The 18,347-nt window shown below is 42.7% G+C and overlaps 1 protein-coding gene across 1 annotated transcript in view; it reads left to right on the top strand.

Annotated features, from left to right (window-relative positions):
• The window catches only part of ST8SIA3 (ST8 alpha-N-acetyl-neuraminide alpha-2,8-sialyltransferase 3), a 335,179-nt gene extending 317,323 nt beyond the window's left edge, over nt 1–17,856 (top strand). Inside the window, exon 4 of the mRNA XM_044074883.1 lies at nt 16,002–17,856. Coding sequence (XP_043930818.1) covers nt 16,002–16,284 — 283 coding nt within the window. The 3' untranslated portion in view covers nt 16,285–17,856. The remainder of the gene's footprint in view (nt 1–16,001) is intronic.
• The last annotated feature ends 491 nt before the right edge of the window (nt 17,857–18,347 follow it).

The following is an 18,347-nucleotide window of genomic DNA, read 5'->3' as shown; positions in this document are numbered from 1 at the left end:
GTGTGTGGATAATATCTAGGTCACATTTACCCATATAGTCGCATTCCAAGGCAAATGTCCTATACACAGATGCAACACCCTGACACCTACATGACAATTGCATCCCGTGCTAGATGTTTGGCTTTAGTAATCCATTTGCTCAATGTAGAACCTACAATGGGGAATACTGACATCTGTGCAGTGAGGAACACCTGGCTGAAGGCTCTGTAGTTAACAATTTCACTACCACCATATAACTCAGATCCAGACATGTAGGCCAGAACTGTGGTATGAACCATTCCCGGTGGTGGTGTACACATATTCGTAATGGCTACTCACATGTAAAGACCACTACTCTGACATAACGCATCACAGATGAGTCAGGTACAGGTGACAGTGGCAAATGCTGCATTCTAGGTTGTATCCTCATTTACATCCACCACCATGTTCCCAGACTACCAGCACACATCCATATGTGGTATGACATAGCATGGTAGACCACCAGATGACCCTCGATTGGTGGACTGTACCTAGGCCTACATCAACTGTGCAAAGTACCCATGTACAGACACAGCTGCATAATGTGTTATGCAATGCAATAATACCACTGTTTGTAACCAGCTCAGTTGTACACATACCTGGGTCCCTCGAATGTTGTCAGCATTAACACGGTCAACTGTTGCTGTACACCAGTAAACAACACCCTCATGGTTGGATATGACCTAACCATACCTGCCCTGGATATGTACATCCCACATTCATACAACATAAATTACATTACCATAGCTTTCATGTACCTTTCTACATACAGGTGGCTACAGTCATTACACACATGCACATGGCAAATAGCATGCTAACAGTACATAAGGTTCAATATCTATGTTGACAGAGGTAATATCCCCTTTCTACTGGTCACCCATGACACCTATCATATCATACAACACCCCATGTGGCATGTATGTCTTTAGACATGTCCACCTAATGCAATGCCTGCAAACATACCCAAATAACAGGACCATAGGGCCTACACAAGGCCTGTATTGACAGACTCAGGGAAATCCAGCTCTGCTCTTTTTGTTCCTGAGTAGTCACAGGTGATATGTTCATGACATGTTCAGCCATGTGTGGCCACAGCTCCTAAATATACCCCATGTCAACAATTGCAAGCCATGCATGCTGTGTGCTGTCTGGACATTAGCCTTAGTACCACAATAGCCAGTACATGCTGGGGTGAGATCTTTACAAGCCACAGACCTTGCACATGCTTGAATGATTGTACTGCCTAATTCTAACAGAGCACATTGCTGGCACTCTTCCAGTACACATGAGGTCTGTGTGTCAAATATAATGTGCTCACTGTTGACCATTACAGTGCCCTGGCTTCACCATGGCACTGTCAAAGTAACAGTTCGTAGGAGCATGACATGGAATAATGCTGTGTGTGTCATGCTGATACGTGCTGTTGTAATATATGTGCACTTGGCTTCTCGGTGAAAGTGGTGGTGTCCTACCAGTACATGAATACAACATCCATTATGGTGTAATGCTTGGCTGTGTTTCACACATGGCATGGGGAAGGTGTGGAATGTATCCTCTTGACCTGCTAGTGCATATACTGATGTAGACCGCATATGTACACATGTACATATTACATACTGTTTGTGTAGATTCCATATGTGTGTGCAGTGCCTGATGTCTGAAGGTGACTGTTGTCTTAGTACATCATGCTGTTGCAATACAGCCTCAACATTGCAAACTGTATATGGTGATATGCTCTAAGGACAGTAAGCCGTACATGAGGTATGGACAGATGTTTGGACATGACTGCTAAGTAGTGGGGCTTCCTTGCAGATGAATGACTACTGAGGACAGCTCACTGGTGTGTTACAACCAGTCCTACAATAACCTGTGTACCTGCCAAGGTCAGGTTTTGTTAATTGAAGTGGAAGAAAAACAATGTAGAATGCTGTAAGGGTGACACTGAAGGCAATCCTCATGACGCCTGTAACAGTAATACCTCCCCTGTACATATATTGTGCATATATCAGCACAGTTGTCAAAGGAAAGAGTCAGTAAGCATTGTACTGGATGCGATAGTGCTGTACTTCTGTGGTACCTATCATGAGATGGGCTGGTGTTTGATTCACAGTACTGGCACGTGTGGATGTGTGTCCATACATGTCACGTATGGTTGGGAATATATCCCACATGTTATCACTCTCCTGAACACTGTTGTTGACAACAGTACAGAGTGAAGTGTAGAAAGAAAGGCATAGGCAGGTGGTTAAACCTCACACATGTAATTTGCCTGTATGTGTGTGACATAGGTGTATATCTTTGTGAATGCCAGTGTGTGTGTGTGTGGGGGGGCTGTCTATGTGTATGGCTGTCTGGTTCCTGGAGTGAGGCTGTATTTTACCATAGTGAAATGTTAATACCCCCTCCCCCATCCACTCAAAGCAATCTAGCATCCCTGTTGATATCATCAATCATAGACGGGCATACTAACCGCCTGTTAACATGTACTCCCTGGGGTGTGACCTGTTGTTACATAGCCTACTGATGGACCCTCCTCTCCACATACACTCACTGCACTGTAGGAACGGCAGACATCCGTGACCACTATTAGTATGATACATAGGTCCCTCATGACATCATCCAAGGCTAACATCAGCAGGAGAATACGCAATGATTTGAAATATAACCACAAAGTCTTCTTTGGCTATGTCAAGGATCTACGTGGTGACACACAGATTTGCACTGTGCCGGTGAAATATAGCACAAAATATGCTGACCCTACTGATATCACCAATATCCTTGCAGATACATTCGGTGCATACTTTACCCACTAAAGAGCCCACAACACTATCCGAAAGGTACAGTATCCCAACCATCATAGACACACAGGTGGAAATGGCCCTCTCTAACAGCAGAACACAGCATCAATGGAGGCAGATGTTGACCCAGACTGCATCTTGCAAACTGTACAAGACAACCTGCCCCCCACCTAATTAAGCATTCCTACCTCAGCCTCTCCACAGACTACATGCCCATACAATGACATGTGGCAACAGTTATTCCACTCCATCAAGTTGAAATCACAACTGACCATGGTAACTACCACCCCATAAGCCTGACTAGCCTGGTCTACAATAGTATGGTTTGCATCCTCATGGCACTCATTAACAATGACATTGGTAACCTTCGAACACTTGACCCAACCCAGGTCAGCTTGGTTGAGTGCAGTTCATGCCTACTGAACTTGTTTGACGTCTTACATACAGTCACCAAGAGATTAGATGATGGGGGAGGTGGTTCACACATACTACCTGGACCTCACCAAGGCTTTTGATACCATGCCCCACTCAGGTATTATTGATAAACACACCAGCCTGTACATTCACCCATACATCACAGGCTGGGTTGCCAATGGGCTTACACACAGAACCCACATGGTATGACTAGCAGTCCCCAGGTCCAACTCTTGAACAGTCACGACTGGTGTCCCACAGGTCTCAGTCCTGGGAGCCCTACTGTTTGGCATATACATCTCAGATGTACAGGCAAACACAGGTGGACTATGGCAGACCATGTTTGGCAATGACTGCAAACTGGGAGCCATGACTGATAGTCCAGCTGACACGGACATCCCTCAAGGGGCTTCACAGAGACCATCACAGAGTGCCAATGACATGGCCTCCAGCCAAGTGCCACTAACTGCATGGTCATTCCATTGTGGAATTGGCACCCACATATTAACACATGAGCAGCAGCCACTTTAATACAGATGAAGTAATGGGGTATCTGGGGACTAAGGTAGATAGTGATGTCCCCTTTGACAATCATATCTCCACAGTAGTTAGGACATCCTTCTATATAGGCCATCTGATTACTAAAGGATTCCCATCTAGACATACTGGGGTTATAGTGCCCCTTTACTCATCACTCATCAGTCCCATCATAAGGGTATAATAACCCATGTGGGATGTACCTCAGAGGACACGTCCAACAGCTGGGGGGTCCAGAAATGTACCTCACCAAGGGGAATACTGGCCTCCAACATATGGCCTATTCAGCCGGACTGAACAAACTTCTGCTTTACTCAGTGGCATCTCGTTTACCTAGAGATGATCTCCGCTGGCCAATACAGCCATGTCGAACTCTGGCTTGATGGATATGCTCTACCTATGGGAATCCATATCACAGTGAGCCACACATTGTAGTGAGCTGACCTTGCCACAACAATAACTGGATGATGCTGGAGGGACAGCTTCCTGTCACAGACACTCCCCATACTTTGGAACAACACCCCTAACTACATTATACAGAGACCCTCACTAACACTCTGCAAGAGAAACTTTGAAGGGTGGATGGGGAACAGTAGATGCACCCCAGGGATCACGCCATTGGCTCTGCTCCACAGAGGGATGGTTAAAGAATCAATGGGGTGGCAAAAGCTAACACATTTTGGCTGGTCTTATGAATGGCCTCTGGCAGTTGGCCAATACCTACCTATGAATCTATGCATACAGTATCTGCATATGCTGATAGCTTAATTTACTGGTCAGGTGTTGACTTACCTTGTGCCAATGGCTGTTGTGTGTGCAATAGTTGAGGGCTGCCTATGTTGGATGCACACAGTAGACTGCCTATACATGACAATTTACAGGTAGTCTTGTGCATGTACCATCCATTTTTACTGTGTGTGCAGGTGGAGAAAGGTGTCAGTCCCTAGGTGCCTACACTGTCAGTGTGTGTGCTATACGTTCCCTCTTTGCCAAGGCATGGGCATACTGGGCATGTCTCCGTCTGCCTACTGGGGCCGGCTGAGGGTGTTCGTGGTCTGAGTACCTCTGTGCCTGTGGGGCCCTTGGCAATGGTGGTGGGCTGTGAGGGCCATCAGCATTCTGTCCCTGCTGCAGCTGTTTCCGCAGGACCATATTGTGTAGCATGGCACACACTATGAAGATGTTGGCACATGTGCCTGGAGAGTACTGCAAGGCTCCACCAGATATGTCCAAGCAACGGAACTGTGATTTCAGCATCCCAAACACATGCTCTATGATGATTCTTGTTTGTGCGTGTGCCTCATTATGGTGTTCTTGTGTGGGTGTGTGTGTATTTCAGATGGGAGTCATCATCCATGGTTCCAGTGCATAGCCAGCATCCCCCACCAGGTGGCCATTTGGGATGTCCCCCCTGGCAAATAACCAATACAGCTATGAGGCATGCCAGATGTGGGAGTCGTGATAGCTTCCAGGGCTGCCAGCACACACATCCATGATAATGCCCTGGGCATTGCACATGACCTGGTAGTTGATGGAGGGGTATCCCTTGAGGTTTATGTAGTGCCTACCTTGCTCACCGGGTGGTGTGTTAATGTGTATGTGCGTGCAGTCTATTGCACCCAGTACCTCCTGGTATTCTGCCACATGGTGGAAGAGACACATATTGCTGGCCAACTCCTCCTGCATTTCTGGGAAGTATATGTGCTCATTGGCATGTGGTAATATGACATCCAGGATCTGGTGTAGTACCCTGGATGCTGATGCCTTTGAGATACCCATGATATCCCCATTTGGTCTTTGAAAGGTACCTGTAGCTAGTATTCTCAGGCTTTCACATACCTTCATATCCACTGAGATGGGTTCCCCTCTGTTTGTGCTGGTTCTGAGGTGTGGCTGGCACAGCTCAACAAGTTGCTGTAGGGTGTCCCTGTCCACCCTGTAATGCTGTACTTTCTCCAGATCATGTAGTCCCTGGTAGGTTACCCTGGGTCTGAACACTCTCCTCCTCCTCTGGTGCCTGCGGTGGTCGTGTGCATCATCCTCCACACCACCTTCAGTCTCCAACACATGCTGGTGGATCACAGCTATGGCAGCCCCTAACATGTACATAATAAAAGTTTTCCGTCTGTATACACTACTGGTGCAGAGTGTATGGGAATTCACAAATGTGTGTGAGGTGCTTTCACACTTTATAGTATTGTGCTATGGATGCTGCTGATGTAAGTGGATGTGTATGAGCTATTCCAGCTGCTGCGTGTCTTAATTATGGGTTTTGCAATGAGTACTGCATGTGTGGGGCCTTTACTGTGGAGATCTACTTGTCTGCCTTGATTAATATGTTGCCCTTTAACCTTTAGACCTGGATCTCCTCCCATTATCAGGCATGCATCCACCTGCCGTCTTTCTTGTTTTGTATTTCCCTACCCAGTCATGACAAAATGTGCCTTGTATCTGATATACTGCATATCGCCTTTGTTCTGCTTTGACACTTTGCTGTTTTCTTTGCAGTACAGCCCCTCCCCTTCCCTGTTCTGCAGGTAGCTGCTTGCAGCCTTGTTAGCTGTTGTTATCAATAGCCCACTGTAGGCTCCTAGGTGTTAATTAGTCATTTGTACTCCAATTTCACTGCTGCAACATTTCCTTATTTCTTTCCTATATCCTTCTTGCTTCAACTGCAGTGCGTGCCGCGCATACCCGTTTACCGGGATTACGCGCGTTTTCATCTCCGTTCACATGCATACTCGGTTACCTTGTGTACTTTCAGCTAAGCATAGCTATGGGCAATTTGACACACCCCCATCCTGCAGCTTTGCGTACCTAGGGGCAGACTGGTTTAGCAATGCTCCAATGTGCTTACAGCAATGGCGACACACCCCACTCTTGATGTCATCTTTATCTCAAGGGCTCACCTCGGTGTTATAATGCTATGCTGTAAGGTGCATCCTTACACCAGTGAGGAATCTGCGATTCACTATTACTCCTCTCATTTGCATGGCATTGCCTACTAATTCCTAGCTATCGTGCATAACACTGTCACTGCCCCTTAGCAACCCTTGTGCCATGAGTATGGTGTAGCATGCCTGCCATTGACTATTATGGGGAAATCGTGATACGTGTTTCATTGTGGTTTTATTCTATATTTTTATATATTCCTTGTGATACCCTTTGCGCACCGCTGCCCTGCGCTTCCACGTCGCAATAGTGCAACTATATATATTAAATGTTAATTTCATATTTTGTACATTTTTTTATGCCAATGGCTATATATTTAGCCATTGGCACATATTAACAATATAATACATGTGCTTGGTCGGCTATCATGGCTCCAATTTAATGTTTGCAAAAATGTAAACCATTTTTTACGGTTTACATTTCTGCATGCTTACACTATGCATGCACCACTTCCTGAATCGCTACATACCTTCATTTGCATGCTACACTGCTGCAAATGGGGTAATTAGCACACAAGGCTCAGGAGTTGTGCAGGCGTAGTGTACGCAGGTAGTACACATGGGAACAGCTCATACCTGAATTGGTCGGCGGCCATCTTTGGTGTTAGAATGCCGACGCTACGCCTGCACCTGGCGCAAGCTTCATGAATCCCGGGGTGGATCTTTTTCCAGTCAATAAAAAAGCAGACCACTAACTTCCACAGACACTTTGTCTGTGTAGTTTGATAAACTGCTTCCTCAGGTGACAACCCCCCCCCCCCTTGATCTGTCTTACTTCACTTACATGGCAAACCTCATAACTACTGAACCACTACAGGTAGAAGGAGGTGGATTGAGATCTGTGGCAGAGATCACAACAAAAATTCTTTTTCTGTATGCATTATCTGATTTGAAATATATTTCTTATGATTTTTTACTGCTGTTTTTCTTGAATAGATTTTATTTCCTTTCTGGGTGGAGGGGGATTTCTTTTACATTTTCGGACTTCTAGCTAAAGCTTGTGTAACTTTCTGTTGAGATTGGATGAATATTCTCTATCCATATATATTTTAAGCATATAATTGCTTTTTGGTGCGCAAATTTATTGTATAGTTGTTAGTTTATATTATATATGGTTAGAGAGTAGAACTGGTTTATTGTTTAAGGGGATCTGACATGTTTAATGTATGTAGATGCTTAGTTACTTCACAGTTTTTGTGTATTGTTAAGTACGGGGTACATTTTTGATGCTCATATTCAATTAAGCAAATTATTTTTTTTTTTAATAGTAACTATACTTTACAGTGCAGTTTATTAATGATTCAGACATAGTACAGGGCAACAATGTTATCATGGATGAAGTGTAGGTATTTTTTACAACATAAAGTAAGATTCATGAGTGATGATTTGCACTTTAAACTACTTATGACACGGACAGTAAACTGACAGCTAATTAACTCAGAAGCAGAAGTGTGCCATCTGCCAAATACCCAATAGTGTGTTTAAGGTTGTCAGGAGCATTGCACAACAGCATTGCATTCAGTTTATTACAATGCTGCATGAGATTTTGAAATGAAAGCGAGGTTCTAGGACTAGTAAGTGTCAGCTGAGTAACTGACAGCAGAGTTTTAGAGTGCAAAGCCAGGTAACACTGTGCTCCCTCATAATGGCAACACAACAGTGCCAAGGTGGCTAACACTTTCACAGGAAGCACAGCAGGGTGATTACTCTTCAGCTATGTGAAGATAGGTGAAGGCTGCCTGCCTAGCCAGGTAGAATTTTGTAGATAATTCTGTCATTAATAAATATTAATATAAGCCACAGACTTGTTCTCTTAAATGAGAAAAATGGTGTTAAACGTGGAACTGCAAAAATGTAACAACAGTGCACTCTGCTGTAGGGAAGCTGATAAGTCAAGCATTGTGTAATTGTTTGATGTCAAAACTTGGAGCCGAGATGTCTAAATGAAGGAATTCTTCCTATTGTTTTGAGGCCAGAGTTAATGACTAGAATTTACATGCATAATTTCTTTTATTGCTCTAGCTTCCTGACCAGCTGCAAGATCAAAAGGGCTATTAACCTCTGAGTTTCTGTCAGCCTTGGAAAACAGAAAATTGTTAAGAAAGATGTAATGTGAAGCAGCACTGTGTTATCAATTTAAAGAGAGAGAATCAGAGAGCATTTTGCATTTGTCTTGAGAACATCCAACTCACCAGCACTGCCTATGCTCTATATGTAAGTTTATTTTAGAACTGTGTTTTCTCTTAGTTGTAGCTAGGAAATAGGAATATTAGATTAGTATATTGTATGTATTGATGTCAGAACGTGTCTACTGTATTATTTTAAGTATATCTCTGTGATCTCTGAACTCTTAAATAGCACTATGTAGTAAGAATTATTGTCTTGTGTTTTTATTATTTATTATTAAATATTTTTAAACCATTCAACTGTGACTTTGTATAAAGATAATTTAAGCTCTAGAATACATTGTATGTATATAGTGATACTGTCCAAGTCAGTCCAAATAAGTCTTGACTGTTCAGGTGTACTTACAATTTGGATAATAATATTGCACAGTAGAATGGACACCCTTTGCTAAGAGCCTTTTTAGTAGCTGATAAATATTAGTGGGTGGTGGCAGCTGGTACTACCCTTTTAGACTGGGCAGAAAGGGGGCACAGCAGGAGAATCTGTGCCAGTCTTACCCAGGAGTGTCTGTGTGTTTGTATATAACTTATATCTCAAAGTGTGTGTTTCAGCTACTTGGGCAGGGGCACGAAGCATTGGATGGACAGAGAGGGTGCTGGAGGTTTTAGCTTGCCCACTAGGCTGAGATCTGGACCCTATAGCTGTGCCAGAGGGGAGTCTTAATGTGGATCTGGAGAGAAAGGGAGAAACCAGCCCCAGACTGACTGTGATCTCTATGTGCTCTTAAGTGAAATTGTACTTTTCTGTGTGTGTATTTGTTATCCTCGCCTATGTGGACACCCTTCACTGGTGTTAGTGGTGAGGATCGAGGCTCCTTGATTGCTGGGACAGTGCATGGGCATCACATATTAATTGTTTGGCAGTGGTGGGATATCCACACCACAAATTAATTGGTTAGCATATACTAATTGGCTTGTAGTGGTGTGGGTAGTGTGAATTCCTGTAGGTTGTGTACAGTGATCTCTGAAGGTGTTTTTGTACTCTAAATCAGCCATGCAGTGAATACTCAGAGCTCAGATCACAATTGTTTTGCTTCTTTTGTTAGCTTAGTTAGTCAGGGAGAGCAGGCAAGCATGTCAGCAGAGGGGTATGGAAAGCTGCCAAGGAGCCAATTGGCTGTGATGTGCCAGGCTAAAGGACTGGTGCAGGGAAACATGAGTAAGGCAGACATGATTGCAGATTTTGAAACAGCTGCATCAGAAAACAGCAACTAGGAGGATGATCAGACTGGCTGTGGAGATGTACAACACTCAGAGAATGGACAGCTCAACCTTTGTGCAGAAGACTTAAAAATCCATCTGGAGCTAAAGAGACTTGAGTTGGAGGCCAGGCATTTGGAAATGGAAGCTGTGGAAAAGGAGCGGCATTGACAGCATGAAAAGAAGATGCTATCTTTTTGCCAGAGTCATGAAGGTAATGGAGAAGGGAGTAACTGGACCCCAGAAGCACAAAAGGTCAGTAAATTTCTTCCACAGTTTACAGAGGGGGATAATTTTGATAGTTTCATTCATATGTTTGAGAGGGTATGTAAACAGTATGGTTTTGACCAAATGCTCTGGGTACAGTTCCTGACCTCCTTACTCCATGGTAAAGCTGTAACTGCATTGTTTAAACTTGCTGATCATGAATGTTTTGATTATACTGCTGTTAAGAACTGTTTGTTACAATTTTTTAAGCTAACACCTGAAACATATAGGAAAATGTTTTGTGAGTATAGACGCAAGGCAGATGAAAGTGTGCGAGAATATGTTGCTGAACTAAGCACTTATTTTCATAGGTGGGTGAGTGGATGTCAGGTCACCACTTTTGATGGGCTGGCAGACCTTTTGTTGAGGGAACAAGCCCTTAGCACATTGCCTGAGGACATGAGGATCTGGTTAGCTGATAGATAATGTGCTACTTCAGATGAGTTGGGGAAGAAGGGGGAACTTGTACCTAGCAAGTAGGGCATCACTGCACAGGAAAGGGACCCCCGGTATGCTTATGGGCCTAAAGGAACCCATGGTTGGCATCCCAGACAGCCCCAACAGAATCTCCCAATAGCAGGGGAATCCACTAGTCCAGGTACACATCCAGGACCTAGGGTTAAATTTTTTGAATGCAACCAGTGGGATCATGTGCCATACAGATGTCCATGAAGTCAAGGTGGGGAACAAAAGGTGAGGGAGCCAGTAAGTGAGAAAGACAAAAGGCCAATAGCAGGTTGTCTTGAGACAACAAGGGTACTGAACTACCATCCTGCAGATGTCCTGATAGGGAAGGATTTGGATAAGGCAGTACCATGTGTTAATGCAGTTACACACAGTCAGGTTTTGAGACAAGCATGTGAGTCTGGTAGCCTGGGGGAGACCCAGACAGACTGCATACTTGCAGCCAGGACTGGTGAGGTAGTTACTTCAAGGAGGAAGCTACGTCATAGCAGTGAGACTGAAGGTGAGCAGCAGCTGCTTGTGGGTACTAATGTTCCCTTGGACAGACTGACTGCAAAGGTAGAGGTGAGTAGTAGTACCTTGGCTGACAGTGAGGCACCACTTTCAGAGGATGCCAGACGTCCTGTGGAAGGGAGCTGGGAAGGGTTACAAAGAGAGAGTTGAGACAGGCTCACCTCTCAGACCCTACATTGCAAGGCCTGAGAGAGGTAGCTAGTGAGAGAACTGATTCTCAAGGGAAGGGGGAATCTGTATACTGGGACAAAGGGTTACTGTGTAGAGAGTTGACCCATGAGGAAGGGCTAGAAGGTGAGAGGGTACAGCAGTTGGTACTGCCTAGAGCCTACCATCTGGCACTTCTAGCCTTAGCCCATGATATTCCCTTTGCAGGTCATATTGGCATAAAACTTACAAACACATATTATGCAGAACTTCTATTGGCCTGGAATTTTCAGAGATGTAACAGGGTACTGCAGGACCTGTGAGCAGTGCCAAAGGGTAGGCAAGGCAGGAGACAAGGTGAGAGCTCCTTTGATGCCTTTGCCTGTGATTGAGGAGCCATTTCATAGGGTAGCTGTGGATATTGTGGGGCCTCTGAGTACCCCAAGTTCCCCAGGGAAAATGTATATCCTAGTGGTAGTAGATTATGCTACAAGATATCCTAGGACAGTGGCTTTGTCCTCTATTGAGGCAGAAAATGTGTCAAATGCTTTGTTAGAGAGTTTCAGTAAGGAAGATTTCTTAAAAGAAATACTGACTGTCAGAGATGCCAATTTCATGTCATACCTGCTGGCTTGTCAGTCGAAGCACTGTGGGGTAAAGTAACTGAAGACCACCCCCTACCATTCCAGACTAATGGTCTTGTTGAGAGGTTAAAATCTACACTCAAGTCCATGCTACAGGCATTTGCAGACCAGTTTAAGAGGGAGTGGGACAAATATTTGCCCCATCTGTTGTTTGCTTACAGAGAGGTTCCCCAGGAATCCACAGGGTTTTCACCCTTTGAGTTGCTGTATGGGCATAGGGGACCTCTGGATTTAATTTGAGATGAGTTGGGATGTGAGTGTGAATCTCACAAGGAGTCTGTTGTGGCATATGTCCTAAACCTCAGGACAAGACTCAGGGAACACATGGGCTTGGCTCAGAAGAACCTGGGAGAAGCCCAACAACAGAAAAAGGTATGGTATTATAGGAATACTGGAGCTAGAGAGTAAGCTGTAGTGCAGCAGGTAATGGTTCTAATTCCTGTCAGACACAACAAGCTGAAAGCAACTTGGTAGGGACCCTACAAGGTGGTAAGGAAGGTAAATTATGTTAACTACATGGTAGAACTGCTAGGCAGGAGGCAGGAGCACAGATTGTACCATGTTAACTTGATGTACCCTTACCATGATAGGGAGGCCCTTGTGCTGAGTATTTGCAGTGGCTTGCAGGAGGAGTCTGAGGGAGATCTGGTGACTGATCTCCTCAGTGAGGCTCGGACTGACACCTCAGTTGAAGGGGTGGCAATGTCCCAGCAGTTATCTCCTACCCTGGTTCGGGAAATCCAAGCAGTGTTACAGGAGTTTGGGGACATGTTCACTGGGAAACCGGGGTGCACCAACCTGGTGCAGCACCAGGTGGATAAGGAAACTGAAAGGCCTATTAGGCAGACCCCTTATAGGGTGCCTCAGAGAGTCAAACAGACTCTGAGGGAGGAGATACAGGAGATGTTAGAACTAGGGATAATTCAAGAGTCCAACAGTCCCTGGGCCTCCCCAGTGGTGCTGGTGCCAAAGGAGAATGGCAACACCAGGTTTGTTGTAGACTACAGGAAATTAAATAGTCATACAGAGTCAGATGCTTACCCCATGCCTAGGACAGATGAAGCCATAGAGCAGCTGGGTGGGGCTATGTATCTTACAACCATTGATCTTACCAAGGGTTACTGGCAGGTGCCCTTGACTTCCAGTGCTAGAGAGAAGTCAGCCTTTGTGACTCCTTTTGGCTTATATGAGTTCACAAAGATGCCCTTTGTTTGCACTTGCTTACCTAGATGATATTGCCATCTACAGCCATTCCTGACAAGAGTACCGTCAACATGTCAGGGAGGTGCTGGGCAGACTACAGAGGGCAGGGTTGATCATTAAGCCCAGCAAATGTCAGGTGGGTATGGCATAGGTCTCCTACCTGGGACATAGAGTGAGGAGTGGTAAGATCAGGCCAGAACCTGCCAAAGTAAAAGGCATTCAGGCATGGCCTGCACCTGTTACTAAAAAGCAGATGAGGGCATTCTTATTGACAGCAGGGTACTACAGAAAGTGCGTCCCAAGATATAGTACCATAGCTGCTCCCCTCACAGACCTGACAAGAAAAAACAGTCCAGATAAGGTAATGTGGACCCCAGTATGTGAGCAGGCATTCCAGAAGCTTAAGTATTTTTTGGGAGGATTCCCTGTGTTAGCCAGTCCATATTACAACAAAGAATTTGTTGTGCAGGTGGATGCTTCGAACCATGGGGTGGGGACTGTACTTAACCAGATTTCTTCAGAGGGAGAAGAGCACCCAGTGGTTTATCTCAGTTGTAGGCTCCAATCCAGGGAGGAATGCTATGCAGCTGTAGAAAAGGAATGTCTACCCATAGTGTGGGCACAGCAGAAACTTCAGCCTTATCTGTATGGAAGAAAATTCACTGTAGTGACAGAACACAATCCCCTAACATGGTTACACAGAGCCAGGCAGCAAAATGCCAAGTTGCTAAGATGGAGCCTAGGATTTCAAGCATATGATATGTCAGTGCAGCACCACAGTGGGATTAGCAATGCCAAGCAGATGGGCTCTCAAGACAGGGATGGAGTAAGGTATGCTCAGATAGATCTAACCCTCTCAAACAATGTTTCTCAAGGGCCACTTGAAAAACTAGCGTGAGTTCTCCAGGGGGGAAGATATGTGAAGATATGTGAAGGCTGCCAACCTAGCCAGGTAGAATTTTGTAGATAATTCTGTCATTAGTAAATATTAATATAAGCCACAGGCTAGTTCTCTTAAATGGGAAAACATGGTGTTAAATGTGGAACTGCAAAAATGTAACAACAGTGCACTCTGCTGTAGGAAAGATGATAATTCAAGCATTGTGTAATTGTTTGATGTCAAAACTTGGAGCAGATATGTCTAAATGAAGGAATTATTCCTACTGTTTTGAGGCCAGAGTTAATGACTAGAATTTACATGTATAATGTTGTTTATTCCTTTGGCTTCCTGACCAGCTGCAAGATGAAAAGGGCTATTAACCTCTGAGTTTCTGTTAGCCTGGGAAAACAGAAAATTGTTAAGAATGATGTAATGTGAAGCAGTACTGTGTTATCAATTTAAAGAGAGAGAGAATCAGAGAGAATTTACATTTGTCTTGAGAACATCCAACTCACCAGCACTGCCTATGCTCTATATGTAAGTTTATTTTAGAACTGTGTTTTCTCTTAGATGTAGCTGGGAAATAGGAAGATTAGATTAGTCTTTTTTTCTGTATTGATGTCAGAACTTTTCTACTGTATTATTTTAAATATTTATCTGTGATCTCTGAACTCTTGACTAGCACTGTGTAGTAAGAAGTATTGTCTTGTGTTTTTATTATTTATTATTAAATATATTAAGCCTTTCAACTGTGGCTGTTTTGTGTAGACATAATTTAAGCTCTAGAGTACATTACATGTATATAGTGATACTGTCCAAGTCACTCCAAATAAGCCTTGACTATTCAGTTGCACTTACCATTTAGATAATAATATTGCACAATAGAATTGGACACCCTTTGAAAAGGGCCTTTTTAGTAGCTGATAAATATTAGTGGGTGGTGGCAGCTGGTACTACCTTTTAGACTGGGCAGAAAGGTGGCACAGCTGGAGAATCTGTGCCAGCCTTCCCCCAGGAGTGTCTGTGTGTTTGTATATAACTTATATCTCAAAGTGTGTGTGTCAGTTACTTGGACAGGGGCATGAAACACTAGTTGGACAGAGAGTGCTGGAGGTTTTAGCTTGCCGACTAGGCTGAGATCTGGACTCCATGGCTCTGCCAGTGTGGACTCTTCTTGGGAATCTGGAGAGAAAGGAAGAAACCAGCCCCAGACTAACTGTAATGTCTGTGTGCTGTTAAGGGAAATTGTACTTTACTGTGTGTGTATTTGTTATCCTCCTCTATGTGAATGCCCCTCAGTGGTGTAAGTGGTGAGGATTGATTGCTGGGCCAGTGCATGGGTATCACAAGCTGTAAGTGTTGGTGTTGACTTCACATGAATATGGAGGGCACTCAACACAGTGGATAGTGCTCCCTACACTGCAAGGGTTCACAGTGTGCATAGGTCCATCACTGCAGCCTACCTTAACCTGTCTGAGTATTTCTATAGCTGCCATTCTTGCAACTGCATGAGAGTAACATGATGGAAACCTGCAAATGAGTATGGTAATTGTATACGCCAAGTGAACAACTGCCATAGCTCAGTATTAAATATTATGCATAATACCTAAATTATATGTTACTAAGCATATTTTATAATTATTTTCTACTTAAGATATTTTTCCATATTAGTATTGCTGTGTATTCATTTGAGATTGCTGAAAATTTGATTATTTGCTACAAAAAACAAAAATGTTCAGTGTGTTAATGTTAATGTCTATGCTTTTAATTTTCTACAGATACTGGAAGAACAAGCACTTATCACCAAAACGCCTGAGCACAGGCATTCTTATGTACACGCTGGCTTCTGCAATCTGTGAGGAGATTCATTTATATGGCTTTTGGCCATTTGGGTGGGATCCCAATTCTGGGAAAGACTTACCGTATCATTACTATGATAAAAAAGGAACCAAATTCACTACCAAATGGCAAGAGTCCCATCAACTTCCAGCAGAGTTCAAACTTTTATATAAAATGCATGGTGATAGACTCACTAAATTAACTTTGTCACATTGTGCCTAGGAAATGAAGAATTAAAGTGCCAAATGATTGTTAAAGTGCTAATGGTTTTAAACATTTGTGAGTACTCAAAACATGTCAGTCATTCTGGACTCCATAAAGGTTATTTACTTTGGGAAATACATCCATATGCTGGTAATGAAATAATAATCTCATGATGTTGTTCTTAAGCTATTACTGACTGTGAAACCAGAATTTATTGGCTTTACACCAGAAGGCCTATTTGGTTTGCTCCTTGCATTTACAATGATGTGATGAAATAGTGCCCAAAAAGTATTAACTACAGGGTATTTATTATGTGTAATCTGACACGTATTCACCTAGTTATACTGATATGAGCAAAATCCAATAGAAATGTTAATCATATTCTGCAATTGCCTTTTAACATCCACTTATCTTCAGCATAACAGTGACATTTCAGCATAATTACTATTTCTTACTGGCTGAAATGAAATACATTTCTGGTTATGCAGGTGAAATATCTTAAAATACATTCCTTGCTAACTGTATTTTTCATTCCAGGAGTAACCAAACATAATGCAAAATAACATATCAATCATTTAAGTGTTCTTTGTCAGGCTTCATGTTGATCACCATGGATGAATCAATTTCACAACATAGGAGTTACAGAACTGAAACTAGATGCAGTATATCTACATTTGTTGATGAATACCTGGCAGCCAGACAAGGAAGAATTCAGTAGCCAAATGATGTTGATGTAAATAAGAATGTAAGGAGTTTTCAGAGAACAGTAATTTTGTCATTAGAAGTTATTTTCACTAAAATGATAAAAGAGCCATTCTCAGCTTTAGAGAAAAATGCCGTTGTAAATAGAACTGTTCTTTACTCTGTGATAAAAAAAAATGCTAACTCACATTTCATCATCTTTATGCTCATAACTTGCATATGTGCCAAAGGTATTTATGCACTTGTTCATGCAACATTTTTTTCTTGTGACACTTAAACATTCTGATTTACCATAGAGGCAAAACAGTCAATTCTAACAAGTAAATTTTAATATTTATCTAGTGAAAATTGACTGAGAAGTGCACATTAAGACACTTTCAAGGATCAGTAATTTGAGAGGGGTCATTGTGGAAAACAAGAATAACTGACTGTTATTAAGAATGAATATGATTGCAGCACTATAAAATATTAATTGTGTAATTCAAGTGCATGAGAGAAAAATATGAACTAAACGATGTGGAAATCTAATCACTTAGTCAGGTGGTAAAATTCTGCAAAACTTTTGCTCCAATGGTGAATAATACTCTAGGCGATTAAAGCTGAAGAAGGTGCAAAATATAACGTTGATAATGATGTCACAGTGGAATTGAATGTATCCTGGAACTGTTCTTTTTGCAAACAGCTTAATATAAAGGGATATTTAGCTTTAACTTGGTTGATATGGGACCAGATATACAAACGTTGTACATTTCACAGCTTCAGACTTTCAAAGAATTTTAAGAAACCAGATATACAAATCTTTCATATGACAAAACTTCAGAGTTTGAGAAAACTGTTGTTTCAAATATCATCAACATGGCCATAATAAAGAGCTTTTGTATCAAAGTCTCATAAATGACTACTTGTCTGAAGAAAGGCAACATTCCTTTCCATAGCTTGATTATGCTGACCTGTGATTAATATCACTTTGGACCGTACTAAAGTAATATTGTTGGAAGGCCTTAGTTTATGAAATGAACTACTTCAGTAGTGCTGATTTCAGGTTTGTAGGTATGTGTCAAAGAAACAAACCTTTATCATCCAGAGGATGTCACAGCAGTTTATGCTTTGCTAGACAGACTTTTAGAACCATGTTTGTTTTATTTGATAGACCTCTGAAAATAATTCATGAGTAGTATTTCTTTGTACGGATATTTAATTTATGTTCAATAATCTGTCACAAGCAATACTGAAAATGCTCCTGAATTACACTGAGATAATTATTTTAAAGTTTTAAAGTATTTAGGTTAAGAAGCAAGCAATAATGCTTGAGAAGGTAGGCAATATTGGGGAAATAATGGGCCACCCAGGGGTATTACAGCATTGGGCCTCTACATCCC

Source organism: Protopterus annectens, chromosome 1.part1 (genome assembly GCF_019279795.1).
Source record: "Protopterus annectens isolate FY-2018-M chromosome 1.part1, PAN1.0, whole genome shotgun sequence".
NCBI lineage: Eukaryota > Metazoa > Chordata > Ceratodontiformes > Protopteridae > Protopterus > Protopterus annectens.
This window is presented reverse-complemented; position numbering and strand designations above follow the sequence as displayed.